This window comes from Neoarius graeffei, chromosome 5 (assembly GCF_027579695.1).
Source record: "Neoarius graeffei isolate fNeoGra1 chromosome 5, fNeoGra1.pri, whole genome shotgun sequence".
In the NCBI taxonomy this organism is placed as follows: Eukaryota; Metazoa; Chordata; class Actinopteri; order Siluriformes; family Ariidae; genus Neoarius; species Neoarius graeffei.
The window spans coordinates 25,637,591-25,655,097 of NC_083573.1; the positions used below are offsets into that span (position 1 = coordinate 25,637,591).

General features: G+C 39.1%; 1 protein-coding gene across 4 annotated transcripts in view; it reads right to left on the bottom strand.

Annotated features, from left to right (window-relative positions):
* The window catches only part of nbn (nibrin), a 177,817-nt gene that overhangs the window by 132,279 nt on the left and 28,031 nt on the right, over positions 1-17,507 (bottom strand). For 2 of the 4 annotated variants that reach the window (XM_060921442.1, XM_060921441.1), the window contains one exon: positions 9,459-9,562. The exons of the other annotated variants lie outside the window; for them this stretch is intronic. In XM_060921442.1, coding sequence (XP_060777425.1) covers positions 9,459-9,562 — 104 coding nt within the window. The remainder of the gene's footprint in view (positions 1-9,458; positions 9,563-17,507) is intronic. 4 annotated transcript variants of the gene reach the window in all.

The following is a 17,507-nucleotide window of genomic DNA, read 5'->3' on the forward strand; positions in this document are numbered from 1 at the left end:
TCCCACCCCCATCGGAAATGTCTACGGATCAAGGCCAGACTAAATATTCACATTTAGTCTGGCTTGCCAGGCTAGAGAGGCCTAGCTGTATCTGTACAAATATTTGAATTGTGCCAGTTTGGCTGGTATAAACCTGTATTAAGTCCTTTCTGTGTGGAGTTTGCATGCTCTCCCTGCGTGGGTTTCCTCCGGGTGCTCCGGTTTCCCCCACAGTTCAAAAGACACCTGGTTAGGTTAATACAGCCCCACCTAGCAGTATTGGCACCCCTTAATTTTATTCACAACTTTTGTAATATCTCCAGAAATAAATGGAAATGGACACAATTTGCAATACCAAGATCTTTTAATTGAAGGTCCAAAGGAACTGAAAAGTTGTTTTCGTTCAAAATAGGCATTTTAATTTCTAAGACAGCAAAAAACAGAAATACAGCAGGTGCAGGAATATTGGCACCCCTCCTTAGTATTTGGTTGCACACCCTTTGGCAGCGATGACGGCCTCCAAACGTTTCCTGTAGCCATCAATGAGCTTCTTGCATTTGTCTTGTGGTATTTTCTCCCACTCTTCCTTCGCTATGCGCTCTAGGTCTTGGATATTTGAAGGATTCCTTCTGCCAATGGCAGATTTCAACTCCCCCCAAAGATTCTCAATTGGATTGAGGTCAGGACTCATTGCTGGTCATTTCAAAACAGTCCATTTTTTCTTTTCTAACCATTTTTGTGTGCTTTTAGATGTGTGTCTAAGAAGCAGGGTCTTTGTCCTGCTGGAGTACCCAAGATCTTCGCCTCAAACCGAGCTTTCTTACACTGGGCAGGACATTTTGCTCCAAAATCTGTTGATAATCTTCAGATTTCATAATACCTATGACACGGGTAAGGCCTCCAGTCCCAGATGCAGCAAAGCAGCCCCACAGCATTATTGATCCTTCACCATGCTTGACTGTTGGTAGGGTGTTCTTTTCTTTGAATGCTTCATTGCAGCGCCTGTAAACATACTGCCTGTGAGAATTCCCAAAAAGCTCTACTTTTGTCTCATCTGTCCACAGGACATTTTCCCAGAAGGACTGTGGCTTGTCCAGGTTCTCTTTCACAAACTCCAGACGCTCCTTTTTGTGTCTTTTTTTCAATAATGGGGTCTTCCTTGGCCCCCGCCCATGTAGCCCTGCTGTGTTGAGTGTGCGCCTTATGGTGCTTCTTGAAACAGTTACCCCAGACTGTTCCAGGTGGGCCTGCAGGTCCGTAGATGTTAACTGAGGTGATTCTGCCACCAATCGCACCAACCTTCGATGACTTCTATCATTGATTTTTCTCTTTCCCCCACGCCCAGGGAGGTTCTTGACAGTTCCATGCTTCAAATATTTCTTAATAACATTATGCACTGTTGACGCAGGGATACCAAGCTCTTTGGAGATGGCTTTATATCCTTTGGAGCTCGTGTTTGTCAACAACTGCATTTCTTGTTTCTTCAGACAGCTCTTTTGTCTTCACCATTGTGAAAAAGGGACTGAGTGAAACAGTTGGTTTTTCAAAACACAAATCTCATCATTCATTGGCCATTTCATGTCACATGGGCACAGACAGGTCTTCACAGGTGATTTCCATTTGTAATTTACCATAGGTGAGTCAAATTAGGTTTAGTTAGGTTAGGTTTTAGGACGAACAGCAAAGGGTGCCAATACTAGTGATACAGCAAGATTTACCTTTTTCATTTTTTTTCACTCTAATTGTTTATTTTTTTTTTATTTTGTTGATACTTTGCTCTTTTATATTAACCATGAACTATCTGTAGAAAAATTCTGCATCACTACATCACTTTTGTTCAGGAGATGCTTAACTTTAAGTACATAAACTTCAAGGGTGCCAATACTACTAGGCGGCACTGTATGGGACGGCCTTGGGCTGAGGTGCCCTTGAGGTGCCAACTGCTCCCCGGGCGCTGTCAGCATGGCTGCCCACTGCTCTGGGTATGTGTGTGCTCACTGCTCACGTGTGTGCACGCGCGCATGTGTGCGTGTTCACTGCTTCAGATGGGTTAAATGCAGAGAGGAATTTTGCAAGTGTGTGATGAATAAAGTTGTGCTTTCTTTCTTTCTTTGATAAGTCAGTAACTAAGAAAAAATACAGATGAAGAAAAAGTGAAGCATACTTATTTGACTTTATTTTTCAAGGAAAAAAGTGGAGAATATCATAGGCATGGAACAAAACAGAATTCTAAAGCAGATGCTCTATGGTGAGTTGCTGCAAGGCACTTGGCCACGACACAAGCCTAGAAAGTGCTATAAAGATTGCATCAAAGAATCCCTAGTAGCATGCAAAATTGATGACAATGACTGGGAAACAACTGCTTGTGACTGTGGAAAATGGAGACAAACAATCAGCAATGGTTGCAAGTCTTTCCAAGAGAATGCACTGAGGTGGGCACACGTCAAATGAGCCGCAAGAAAAGGAGAATTCGTCAATCCGTCAGTTAACCAATTCATATGTGACCAGTGTGGCAGAATCTGTCTCTATACAGCTGGCCTCCTTAGCCACCAGAGAAGCCACATCGGTAGAGCAGTACCAAATTACGATCACTATATGCTGCAGGTTGATCTGACTTGTCACGTTTGCCAGAAGGTCTGTAAAAATCGTTACGGACTAACACGCCACGTGAAAATGCAAGTGCAGCCGCAACAACAGGCTACAGGTAATGTGGGACCTGTGCACACCAATTACATTTGCCGGCTTTGCACCAAGCTTTGTAAATCTTTGGCTGGCTTCAAAAGCACTGTCATTCTCATAATGACTAATTTTAGAATGATTGTGTCAGCAATGGTCATACTCATTTAACGAGTTGACAGCCATCATATCATCACTGAAAGGTACTGTTGGGGAGATTGAGCATTCACTGTCCAGTTGTACCAATGAAATTGTTGAGATGAAAACTACTATCGAGTCCCTTACTGCTACCGTAGCCAAGCTGGAAAATAAAGTGTGAAGACCTGGAGGCCAGGTTGCGACGCAACAACCTAAGGATAATAGGAGTCCCGGAGGGGCCTGACACTTGTACTACTGTTGCTGTAGCAGTCTTGCTAAAGGAAGCATTTGATCTGGATAAGAAGCTGCTTCTGGACCGGTCCCACTGGACCCTACAACCTAAGCCCAAGCCTGGTGAATGACCACGAGCCATTGTGTGCAGATTTCATTATTACAGTGAGTGTGTTGACATCTTGCTCCACGCAAAAGCGCGCCAATGGATTAAAGTCAGGGACCTGACCATCTCAGTCTTCCCAGACCATGCTGCTAAGATAGCTCAGGCTTGGGCCGCATTTAATGAGGTCAGGCAGCAACTTCGTGGCATTAAAGGTGCTCACTATGGACTGCTCCATTCTGCACGACTTCGCATTACATACAACAGTATCCAGAAGGACTTTGTTTCGGCAGAGGAAGCTGGGGACTATATCAAAACCTTGGGTTCTGGGTGAGTTGTAATGATTACGACTACACCGTGTTTTTCTCACTCAGGTTCATGGTTCTGAACTGCAACTTAAATTTGATTGTGGACTCACTGCACCAATATGCGATTTTCTGTTGTAATGCGCTAACTAGGTTGGTGTTATTTCTGTTTGTTTAAATTACAATACAACCCCGATTCCAAAAAAGTTGGGACAAAGTACAAATTGTAAATGAAAATGGAATGCAATAATTTACAAATTTCAAAAACTGATATTGTATTCACAATAGAACATAGACAACATATCAAATGTCGAAAGTGAGACATTTTGAAATTTCATACCAAATATTGGCTCATTTGAAATTTCATGACAGCAACACATCTCAAAAAAGTTGGGACAGGGGCAATAAAAGGCTGGAAAAGTTAAAGGTACAAAAAAGGAACAGCTGGAGGACCAAATTGCAACTCATTAGGTCAACTGGCAATAGGTCATGAACATGACTGGGTATAAAAAGAGCATCTTGGAGTGGCAGTGGCTCTCAGAAGTAAAGATGGGAAGAGGATCACCAATCCCCCTAATTCTGCACCGACAAATAGTGGCGCAATATCAGAAAGGAGTTGGACAGTGTAAAATTGCAAAGAGTTTGAACATATCATCTACAGTGCATATCATCAAAAGATTCAGAGAATCTGGAAGAATCTCTGTGCGTTAGGGTCAAGGCCGGAAAACCATACTGGGTGCCCGTGATCTTCGGGCCCTTAGACGGCACTGCATCACATACAGGCATGCTTCTGTATTGGAAATCACAAAATGGGCTCAGGAATATTTCCAGAGAACATTACCTGTGAACACAATTCACCGTACCATCCGCCGTTGCCAGCTAAAACTCTATAGTTCAAAGAAGAAGCCGTATCTAAACATGATCCAGAAGCGCAGACGTCTTCTCTGGGCCAAGGCTCATTTAAAATGGACTGTGGCAAAGTGGAAAACTGTTCTGTGGTCAGATGAATCAAAATTTGAAGTTCTTTATGGAAATAAGGGACACCACGTCATTCGCACTAAAGAGGAGAAGGACGACCCAAGTTGTTATCAGCGCTCAGTTCAGAAGCCTGCATCTCTGATGGTATGGGGTTGTATTAGTGCGTGTGGCATGGGCAGCTTACACATCTGGAAAGACACCATTAATGCTGAAAGGTATATCCAGGTTCCCATCCAGATGACGTCTCTTTCAGGGAAGACCTTGCATTTTCGAACATGACAAGGCCAAACCACATACTGCATCAATTACAGCATCACGGCTGCGTAGAAGAAGGGTCCGGGTACTGAACTGGCCAGCCTGCAGTCCAGATCTTTCACCCATAGAAAGCATTTGGCGCATCATAAAACGGAAGATACGACAAAAAAGACCCAAGACAGTTGAGCAACTAGAATCCTACATTAGACAAGAATGCAGGGTTTCCCATACATAGACCATTGTGTGGCGCAGCGCCACACAATGGATTCCTATCGCCACACAATCAGACTCGCGATTTTGGAAAAAAAAAAAATTCCGTTGCGTATCGTTCCGTTCATTCATGGTGCTCTTTCTTCTCGTTCACGTGCGCGCACACCCACACAGAGAGAGAGAGAGAGAGAGAGAGAGAGAGAGAGGCGCATGTCCACAGGCCTGCCAGTGAGCATATACCCGGACTGCAAATAGGCCTGTTAGGCTAATTAAAAATAACGCAGCCTTCCCGATTCGCCTTCCGACCCCTTATTTTAAAAGGTAGCCTACGTCGTGCTCGTGATGAGCTTTATCATAGCCTTCTTAGCTTACAGGAAACCGACATCCCTGAGTCAGGCTATAAACCAATTTTGATGCATACAGCAGCAGTTTGACGCGAGGCCTTATTGCATTATCCCGTTTAACCAGCTTCAGCAATGACTTCCCTTACGATAGGGCACTGGAGTTTTTTTTTTTTTCAGGAAGCCACGCAGAATTAAATGTTCTGATAGGGCATGCAGGCTTTGCACCAATTAGGGTAATGCTTTTTCATTATTGTTAGTTGCCTTGGTGTTACCTTAAGTGGTTTCTTACATCTAATTATGATATTTTATTATTATTTTGTTACATTATACTATTTATTTCATTTTAGTATTGGTTGAGGTGTGTTGAGTTCAATATTTAAAATAAAAACCTCCAGCTTGTTTTTTGCAATTTATTCCTTGAATGTCAACTAAAGAATGATTGAAAGATTGCCACCAAAAAGGCAAAAAACTAAGGTAAAAACCAGAGATGCACCGATTGACCGGCTGCTGACTGGAATCGGCCGATTTTCACGTGATCGGCCATGACCGGCGACTGGCCGGGCAAAATTAAAATATGCCGATCAAAACTTGTGTATCACATAGGAATGAAAGTGGAAATACTCGTAATTCGCAACTAAAAAGGCTGCAGCTACACTGGCAGCTTGAACATGCTTTCTAGTGCGATTGTGTTGCGCTTGCGCAGAACAGCGTCAGTCCTGCGCACCTAACGAGCTCCGGCGCACACGCGCCGTTAACAAAAAAAAAAAAAAAAAAATTCACTATATTTGGATATCCAAAATAGTGAATTTTTTTTGTGTGCCAGATATTGGATGTGAAAAGAAGAAAATGTTTGTGGTTGTGTGAATTTACCATTACAGGAATTAATACGTTAGCCTATTACCAAACATTTGTACAAAGAGAGAGAGAAAAATGTCTTTTTGTTTTTTACAACCTTGGTTGCACTTGATTCCATTGGAAATTACTCTACAAATACACATTTGACAAAGATGATAGAATGGCTATGGTATAAGTATGACTGGAAATTATTTTTGTATTTTGATACTGAATGAAGAAATGGGTTGTTCTATAAGGCATAAGTTTTCAGATCTAAATAGGCTTATGAAAGTGTGTTCCATAGCAGTAGGCAAATAATATATGAGGGGGAAGTTGTTTTTGTGCCAGATATTGGATGGGAAAAGAAAAAATGTTTGTGTGAATTTCCTATTTCAGGAATTAATGTTAATACCAAACATGAAGAAAGATTTTACAAAGAACAATGTCTTTTTGTTTGTTTTCAACCTTTGAGGTGTTGAAAATCTATTACTGAAAATCTGGCAGAATGTTCTATTAAAGAAAAGATAAAAAGAAAATAGTCTTTGTGTGTGCTGCGAAGTGGTTTGAAAAAATGAAATCAGAATCGGCCAAAATCGGTATCGGCAGGTCACACTCCATGGAAAATCGGAATCGGCCCAAAAAATTGCAATCGCTGCATCTCTAGTCAAAACTAAACTTTAATTTCAATTTTGCTGAGTAATTTTCATAAATTTAAAAGAGAGGTTTTCCACCAAGATCAAGCCCAGCAAACTAATGGCCTGCCCTGTAATGTAAAGTTGGGTCGAGGAATGAAACCAGGCAGGGTTCTGGTAAAAATTGTTTTAGCTGTCTTCTCTTAAAGAACTTAAAAGAATTTAGATTGAACTGAATAATCTCAAATGCTTCTTGTAGCTTTAAAACAGTCCCAGCAGGTGACTCTGAAGAAAAATACTGTGTGTTTGAACACCACCCGCTGTAAACACTTTGTATACACCCCAATGACCGACTCCACCGACCGCCACGACACCACCGCGCACGATTCCCTCATCGGCACAGTGGAGCACCACAAATTGCTACCTGGTCTGTGGGAAACACTGGAATGGGTTAATATTCTTATCCCTAAACTTGAGCAACTTGTCTCCTTAGTCCCCAGATGTTTACAGACTGTTGTAAAGAGAAAAGGGGATGTCTCACAGTGGTAAACATGGCCTTGTCCCAACTTTTTTGAGATGTGTTGTAGTCATGAAATTTAAAAATCACCTAATTTTTCTCTTTAAATGATGCATTTTCTCAGTTTAAACATTCGATATGTCATCTATGTTCTATTCTGAATAAAATATGGAATTTTGAAACTTCCACATCATTGCATTCCGTTTTTATTTACAACTTGTACTTTGTCCCAACTTTTTTGGAATCGGGGTTGTATGTATTCTGCAGACCCAAAGAAGCTAAAAAGATTAACAGGGAACCCTTTCCTCAGAAACACTGTTGATGTCTGGTACAAAGCACATCAGCATATTGGAGACACTCCTTCCATCTCTCGTTTCTCCCCCATATGGGGCAATACATATTTCAAAGCAGGAAGAGCAGACGGTGGATTCAAAATCTGGGCAGATAATGGTGTGCAAAAAAATAGAGGACCTTTATATGGATGGTAATCTTCTTACATTTGATCAGGTGTGCCAAGCATACTCTATTCCTAGAAAACATTTTTTTGAGTATCTGCAATCGAAACATTTTATTCTATCTAAACATAAGAATGTAGTAAATGAACCACCACTATCACATCTTGAAGACCTTACACTTCAGCGCCTAGAGGGGAGGAAACAGATTTCTTTATTCTATACAGCTTTGATGTCATATGATAAACAGTCCACCATCGACAGGCTAGAGGCATGGAGACTGGATATTCAGGAGGACATGCAAAAGGCTGATTGGGAAAAGGCATGTTTTAAAGCCCAAAAACAATCTATCAGTTCTAGAATGAAATTATTACAATGCAAATGGTTGATGAGAACATACATTACCCCGGTTAAGTTAAATCAGTGGTCCCCTGATGTGCCGGACACGTGCATTAAGTGCTTGGAAGGAAAGGGTACTCTGTACCACTGTGTATGAGACTGCCCAAAAATAAAAAAAAATATTGGAAAGAAATTGTTCTGACTTTATCTGAGATTGTTGGAGTGAAGGTACCTTATCAGGCAAAAATTTGTATACTTGGTATATATATCCAAAAAACTTTATGGTCAATCCTAAAGAGTCAACTTTAATTGATTTCGGACTCCTACAGGCCAGGAGGATGATCGCTCTATCTTGGAAAAAAAATGGATGTGCCCTCGATACAAGTGTGGATAAAAGAGTTGGCATCTTGTATTGTGTTGGAAAGAATGACTTATATAATCAGGGGAAGGACTGCAGAGTTTGAGACTGTGTGGAAACCTTTAATAGAGTTTCTTAAATGTTAAAATGCACAATCAACTTGAAACTGCTGTATTGACGTGTGTAGTTGAGTGTTTGTGTGTGTTGTTTGTTTTAAATGTGTGAAGTGTGTGAAATGTCTTGTGGAAATTGTGACTATTTTATGGATGTTATTGTTTTGATTGTTGTCTAAGTGAAATATATATATATATAAAAGTTCAATAAAAAAAAAAAAAAACTGTGAAAAAAAAAAAAAAACACAATGCATATTGTGTGTCAAGTCATCAAGTCACCATCCTGCTTTCGGTTCAGATCAGAATCGATCCCAAAAAGAGTCGACTCTCTGATTCCTAAGAGTCAACTTCAACACTTTGGAGTCGATTCAACACACCAGAATAGATTTCCCTCACAAGCAGAAAAGGCATACTAATTGCATTAGTTAGTTGCTCATACTGTGACAGATTACCAGATACAAGTCAGTGATACTGCAGTGCAGTTATTGACCTTTTATTTAACTGAGCCTCATTCAGAGTTCTGCAGCAGTAGTATTAGCCAGATTATGATATGATTTTTTATATAATAAAATAATTTTATAATTTCTCTTCTCATCATCTCTAGCTGCTTTATCCTGTTCTACAGGGTCGCAGGCAAGCTGGAGCATATCCCAGCTGGCTACGGGCGAAAGGCAGGGTACACCCTGGACAAGTCGCCAGGTCATTCACATTCACACCTACGGTCAATTTAGAGCCACCAGTTAACCTAACCTGCATGTCTTTGGACTGTGGGGGAACCCAGAGCACCCGGAGGAAACCCAAGCGGACATGGGGAGAACATGCAAACTCCGCACAGAAAGGCCCTCGCCGGCCACAGGGCTCGAACCCGGACCTTCTTGCTGTGAGGCGACCGTGCCACCATTTAAATAATTTAGAAAATATAATTTTATTTTAAAAATGTAAAGTTTTTTTTTTCAGTCATGCTACACAGGCTTTAAAGAGAAGAAATCCCTACCTCTCCACTTGAGGAAGGTTTTCCTTCCGCTGAACAGCTCTGGAGAGCTCAGTGAAGAACTCAGGTTTCACTATGGGCCGACAGCACAGCAGAGCACAGATTGTCTGCACACACAGCAACAGTTTCACTTGGCACATCTGCACCACATCTTCACCACAAACAAATACAGTGGTGCTTCAGAGTTTATGAACCCTTTAGAATTTTCTATATTTCTGCATAAATATGACCTAAAGCATCATCAGATTTTCACACAAGTTCTAAAAGTAGATAAAGAGAACCCAATTAAACAAATGAGACAAAAATATTAAACTTGATCATTTATTTATTTGAGGAAAATGTTCCAATATTACATATCTGTGAGTGGCAAAAGTACGCGAACTTCTAGGATTAGCAGTTAATTTGAAGGTGAAATTAGAGTCAGGTGTTTTCAATCAGTGGGATGACAAATCAAGTGTGAGTGGGCACCCTGTTTTATTTAAGGTACAGGGATCTATCAAAGTCTGATCTTCACAATACATGTTTGTGGAAGTGTATCATGGCACAAACAAAGGAGATTTCTGAGGACCTCAGAAAAAGCGCTGTTGATGCTCATCAGGCTGGAAAAGGTTACAAAACCATCTCTAAAGAGTTTGGACTCCACCAATCCACAGTAAGACAGACTTTGTACAAATGGAAAAAATTCAAGACCATTATTACCCTCCCCAGGAGTGGTCGACCAACAAAGATCACTCCAAGAGCAAGGCGTATAATACGTTGTAGTCAGTGAGGTCACAAAGGACCACAGGGTAACTTCTAAGCAACTGAAGGCCTCTCTCACATTGGCTAATGTTAATGTTCATGAGTCCCCCATCAGGAGAACCATGAACAACAATGGCGTGCATGGCAGGGTTGCAAGGAGAAAGCAACTGCTCTCCAAAAAGAACATTGCTGCTCATCTGCAGTTTGCTATAAATCATGTGGACAAGCCAGAAGGCTATTGGAAAAATGTTTTGTGGACAGATGAGACCAAAATAGAACTTTTTGGTTTAAATGAGAAACGTTATGTTTGGAGAAAGGAAAACACTGCATTCCAGCATAAGAACCTTATCCCATCTGTCAAACATGGTGGTGGTAGTATCATGGTTTGGGCCTGTTTTGCTGCATCTGGGCCAGGACGGCTTGCCATCATTGATGGAACAATGAATTCTGAATTATACCAGTGAATTCTAAAGGAAAATGTCAGGACATCTGTCTATGAACTGAATCTCAAGAGAAGGTGGGTCATGCAGCAAGACAACGACCCTAAGCACACAACTCGTTTTACCAAAGAATGGTTAAAGAAGAATAAAGTTAATGTTTTAGAATGACCAAGTCAAAGTCCTGACTTTAATCCAATCGAAATGTTGTGGAAGGACGTGAAGTGAACAGTTCATGTGAGGAAACCCACCAACATCCCAGAGTTGAAGCTGTTCTGTATGGAGGAATGGGCTAAAATTCCTCCAAGTCGGTGTGCAGGACTGATCAACAGTTACCGGAAACGTTTAGTTGCAGTTATTGCTGCACAAGGGGGTCACACCAGATACTGAAAGCAAAGGTTCACGTACTTTTGCCACTCACAGATATGTAATATTGGATCATTTTCCTCAATAAATAAATGACCAAGTATAATATTTTTGTCTCATTTGTTTAACTGGGTTTTCTTTATCTACTTTTAGAACTTGTGTGAAAATCTGATGATGTTTTAGGTCATATTTATGCAGAAATACAGAAAATTCTAAAGGGTTCACAAACTTTCAAGCATCACTGAAAGTACTGCAATGAAAGTTACCACAAGTAAAATGTCTGTCGTTGAGTACTGCATTTGGAATGCTATGAGACAAGACATTAACCTCTTCATGTCCAGTGAACAAAATCAAGTAGGCCTGTCACGATGATAAATTTTGTTCAACGATATATTGTCTCAGAAATTATTGCGATAAATATTATTGTTGACGTCTTTTCAAGACAATTTTATGCCACTCATAAAATAATAATGATCATGCAAATACACCCTTTCAAAGAACAGTAAACTTTTTAATTAAGTCAACTTATTCAACAGTGGAACGTAAAAAATATATAAATAATTAACCTAAAGAAATAAAACAACAATCAAACAAAACCACTCACAGCAAAACAATAAATAAAATACAATCTATGGCTCTTAAAAATTGCACTTAAGTAAATATTAACTTGGCACAGGGTAATAAAAAGACATTCTTTTCTTCACAGGCAACATTCTGCCAATCCAGTTTCTCAAAGATTAGTACCCAGATAAACAAAAAGTGCAAAGTAACAGTATATTGCCAGCATAGGTTTGGTATTAACATTAATTGGGACAAAAGCCCAATGCCAACCCCCAGTGGCGCCAACTTCAGGTCAACATTAGAGGGTCACAATATTTTGCTCCGTTGTGTTACACCAAAAGAGTATCCATCATCTCTCCAAAGTCCAGACTTTTAAAATTTGAAGTTCAGAACTGTAGTAATTCATGAATAATAATATGCAATTTATTTGATTAATTGCAAATCTTACATGTGATGATTAGCTCATTCTACCAATTTGCAGATGTGTTTTACAAGCGAATAACGCATTGACTGTCGGGAGGGAGTATGTTCTTCTCCCCTCATAAATGGAAGTAAAACACATATGGAGCCTTAAACACTGCGTTACATTAGGCTGGCAGGGGTATTAGGCTATCTTCTGTGTGATCTTTAACTAGTTTTTGAATGCTAGTTTAAGCTGATATGTGATTGATCTAACAGTAAAACAGGACAAGGTCTCTAGAACTTTGACACGTTGAAAGGTTACAATTTTACTTGGCAACAGCATGTATCTGAATTCTGATTGGTTGTTGTTATATTATTGCCCTTTTGTTGTCTTCTTGAGCCCAGAGCGGAGAGGGGAGGGAGAGGAGGTAGTGACAGGGTTCTACAGAGGGGTCATTCCATGCCAAATCAACAAGAGTTTATGCTCGACCATCTCAGATTTCAATGAAATTTGGAGGGCTCAGAGATACTATTAAAAGAAGTTAATCCCCAAATCTTGAGCTTCCTATCACCAATAGTTTCAGAGATACAGGCATTTGAATTTTTCAATTTTTTTGTTTTTTGCTCAAAACATGCATATTTCAAAGTGCAATATAATCTTTATTATGCAAGATAGAAACCTAAAATTTTGCACAGAGAGACTCAATGTCTTGTACTACAAGCTTCAACTTAGAATTTCAATGGTCATTGTATATTAGATGGTGATTTTAACAAGGAAATTAAAAAGACAAATTTGCATTTTTTGCATTTTTAACTCATTCTGGAAGCTTGCCTGTGGCAGTAATGCTTAAACCAGGGGTCGGCAACCTTTGAGACATCAAGTGCCAATTTCAAATTTTCTAGTCAATGAGTGTGCCACTATCAACAATAATGGTAAAATGACACAAACTACAGGAAAATTTCCAACAAATTTGGAATTTTATTATACATAGGCATGCATATGAGTATTCCTTACAGATAAATAGATTGTTGTGCTCAGACACAATTTCACATTTTGCTTGTAGGCCTATAATCTGCTCCAAAATCAAGGTAAAAAAAAAAAAAAAAAAAAAAAAAAACAGTTAACAGCAAAAAATACACCTACCAAAGACTATGATAACCAGATGATTGTATAACCCAAAATAGAACTGATAGTTGTATTTTGTATTTTTTTTTCTCTGAATGTTTCAACTTCTCTGTCTCTGTTTTCTCCTCTGTGATGCTGAGGAGGACCCTCATGCACCCGTGTGTGTGTGTGTGTCTGTGTCATTATACATAGAATCTTACTGTATTAATCTTCTTATAAAATTCTTCTTCTTATAAACACAAACATCTTATGAATCAACAATTAAAGAAACCTCTCATAAATCATGTGTGTGTGTGTGTGTGTGTGTGTGTGTGTGTGTGTGTGTGTCATTATACATAGAATCTTACTGTATTACTCTTCTTATAAAATTCTTCTTCTTATAAACACATCTTATAAACATCTTATGAATCAACAATTAAAGAAACCTCTCATAAATCATTTTAACAAAGGCCAGTGACGCATAAAAATGCATCACAAACGAAACGGCCACAACATTTTATATAAGCAAACAGCAACGTATTTAACTAATCAGTGTGGGCTGAGGCTAAAATGAATCATAGGCTATGCCTCAATTAATATATCTTGCCTACCAGTCAGTGTGATCCCTGTCCTTGCTTTTCTTGGCTGAGCTTTTTTATCTGGGGTTCGTAGTTTGTCACTTTTAATTGTAAACATGCCTCAGAATGGTCCGGCGTCAAACGGCTGCGGGTGGGGCCAGGGGCGCTGCTAGGGGGGTAAAGTTAGGACGATTCTAAGGGCCTGGCACTGACAGGGGGGCCTGTGAGGGATATTAATATTATTTTAATAGTATTGCCTTATGTAAGTTTTTGAAATAAAATATTTCATTTCATCTGTTAAAATATGCAAATTATACATGTTATGATTTGCTATAACATTTTTCTTGAATTATTTATGATAGTCATTTCACCCCTCCACCCTTTTTATGGTACAGTCTGATTCTGGGCGCAGGACACGTGAAATGTGTAGCTCCGTGTGTGCACAGCGCCGCTATTAGCGCAGCTTAGATCAGCTGTCAGTTTTTCTATGTGCGCAACAGAGGTGTGCATTCTAGAAGTTGCTAAGCAGGAGCAGGTGTGATGAATTACGAAGTCTGGATATCACACTGTGTGTGAAAAAAAATCACCTTTTTTCATAGGTATCTTTATTGTATAATTAAGTCTAGATGTTTTGCCATTGTTCATGTGTGGATTTGTTGATATTGTTAAGTATTTAACTTTAATATTTTGCACATTAGCTGTGGTCATAGATATCATTGCTATTGTTCATGTGTGGATCTATTGATACTGTTGCTAAGTATTTAACCTGAATATTTGAACATTTGCTGTGTTTTCTAATAAATGTGTGATGCCTAAAAGAAACCAAAAACACTTAGTGGATTTCTTGCAGTGCACTATGCAATTGTATCAAAAAACTAATGTAGTTATTCATCAAGGCATACATTTGATCACATACAATAAGTCAATAAATGGAGGAAACAAAGGAATATATTTTGTAATCCTGATTATTGATGATGTTTGCTGGAGGGCTCTGGATTATCCATAATGTGCATACAGAATGTTATAAATCCATACTGATACAGTGATGCATGCAATTTCTCTCAACACAAATATTTGGATTGAATGAACTCCATAGGCTACTGAGTGGCCTAATAATAGTTGCTCATAAAAGAAAAAAATATATCTTCCATATATATCATGGAATTTTCATTTTAAGGCAACAGTCTATTCAGTCTAATTCTGACAGTTCTGCATTTAAAATGTACATATACCAAATAATTGTGTCACCTAAACTTGCGAGGTAGCTGATCACATGCATAGTAAAGTAGAAGTGCCAGCCAAAAACAGACTTCAAATTCAGTTGCTTGAGCTTGAAAATTTTACCGGGAGGGGGCCCTAAATTGTAATCTTTCATAGGGCCCAAGATTTCTAGCGGCGCCCCTGGGTGGGGCTGAGCACACTTTTCATGTGCGAAAATACCCGCTCACACAGGTATGTTGAGCCGAACACTGACAAGAGGGCCAATGCAATGTTCTTGAGACAGCTGAACTTCTCTGGTACAGACGTCCAGCATGCGAGGATGCAGGGTCTTTATATGTCTTCTCATGGTTTGTCTTGAAATGCCACTTAACGCTGGAAGTTCGGCACACAACGTTTTCACAGCACAAGGTACATACAGCACGATCTTTGACGAAAAGAAAACCATATTCTTCCGTCCAGGAGGGCTGAAATGCCCTAACTTTAGTTTTTTTTAGCCGGAGGCTCTGTCATCTCTGCACTTGTAACGCTATCAGGTAACTTTGATTTTGATGCACGCTAGGCTAATTTTACACATGGGTCTCTGGGAAAGTGGGCGGGAGCTGGGTGGAGAGCGCTGTGGAGCGAATGCGGTTGGAAGATCGTGCTGTCACTCAGAGATTTTTTTTTTTTTTTGCTGATACTGGTCCAGTGTTGTGCGTGCCAGTGATTATGCCGCCGCATGCCAGCAGTGGCACGCGTGCCATAGGTTGCCGACCTCTGGCTTAAACTAAGAATGTTATTCAAATCTACACAGAAATATCTACCAATTTCAGTTTTACCAAGTCTCCACTATTCCTAGTTTGTCTGTAATAGGGTTTTGAAATTCGCCGATTTCTAAAACATGCCATTTTCAGTAGCAAGAAATCCAATGTGGGATAGCAGTTAGGAAGTTGTAAATTTTTTTCAGTAATCCCCAAGACCCATATTTTATATTTCCAAATTTTTCTTCTGTGTCTCTCAAGTATTTTTAAACTACAGGGGTTTAAAAAATCCATTTTCACCAAATTCGAATTTTTTATATATTTTCATATAACTGATATTTGAAGGTTAATAAATGCTTCAATAAGGCTCAAGTAGGTTAGGAGACATGTTTCTTCCTCAATTTTAAATAAAATTTCAATTAATGCTCAGTATTAATTATTTGTAAATTGATTTTAATCTAAGACTGTGTAACATTAGCAATCAATGACTAGCTATTGTGTACCAGTCAACAGCCAGCCTTATCAATATCAACACAGCACAATAGGTGACCTTTGATACCAGAACAGGTGGCTCATATCTTATAGTTTTAGAGTCTGTAAACTGCATACTTGTTCAGATAACATTATATTGCTTGGATTATATTAAATACATTGTAATACAGAGCACTGAGAAAATTTACCAATGTTATTAACTGAATGTGTTTCTTTGCAAGGATTGGATATTTTGAACAGTTGACTAGGGAATTTAATTGTAGTTGCTTTCAATTTGAGATCAGTATTAATGAGTTTGTTCTTAGACATCTAGAAATGGCTGAACTTCCTCCCTGTTCTATAGGAATTGGACTAAAGAAAGATTCTGACTGCCATAAACTAACATACAACAGAAATTGTAAGTTAAATAAATACACTCTCTCAGTATAGTTTGGAGCAAATTTCATTAATTAAACAGAGAATTGAACTTGAGAACATTTCAAGCACAGACACAGTATGTCTGCATCATGAGAAACTGTTTCTGATGAAATATGAAGAGCTACAGAAAAGTTGTTGTGATCCATATGAAAGGCACAAGAAAAAAGTTAAAACAGAATTACGTTCAATTCTTCCTGAAACAGCAGATTCACTTTCAAAACTGATAAATAAAAATATTAAACCTGGACAAAAATTGTGTTCTAAATGTTCACAGAGAGTGAAAGAACATTTAAGTCAAGCAGATTCAGCAGGTTCTACAGAATCAGAACAAGAGAGCATGTGTGTAGATGTGGATCCAACATACACTGGTGAGGTAGCTGAATCACTTGACGAAAGCCTTGTGTCAATTGGTTGCTCTCCACTGAAAATTGCCAAGTATAGCCACAAACAGAAAGCTGCATATGGCAAAGCTAACCTGCAACGAGTAGAAGAAACTTTACGTTCTAAAACGAAATTTTATTAATTAATGAAATTTGCTCCAAACTATACTGAGAGAGTGTATTTATTTAACTTACAATTTCTGTTGTATGTTAGTTTATGGCAGTCAGAATCTTTCTTTAGTCCAATTCCTATAGAACAGGGAGGAAGTTCAGCCATTTCTAGATGTCTAAGAACAATCTCATTAATACTGATCTCAAATTGAAAGCAACTACAATTAAATTCCCTAGTCAACTATTCAAAATATCCAATCCTTGCAAAGAAACACATTCAGTTAATAACATTGGTAAATTTTCTCAGTGCTCTGTATTACAATGTATTTAATATAATCCAAGCAATATAATGTTATCTGAACAAGTATGCAGTTTACAGACTCTAAAACTATATGAGCCACCTGTTCTGGTATCAAAGGTAATCTATTGTGCTGTGTTGATATTGATAAGGCTGGCTGTTGACTGGTACACAATAGCTGGTCATTGATTGCTAATGTTACA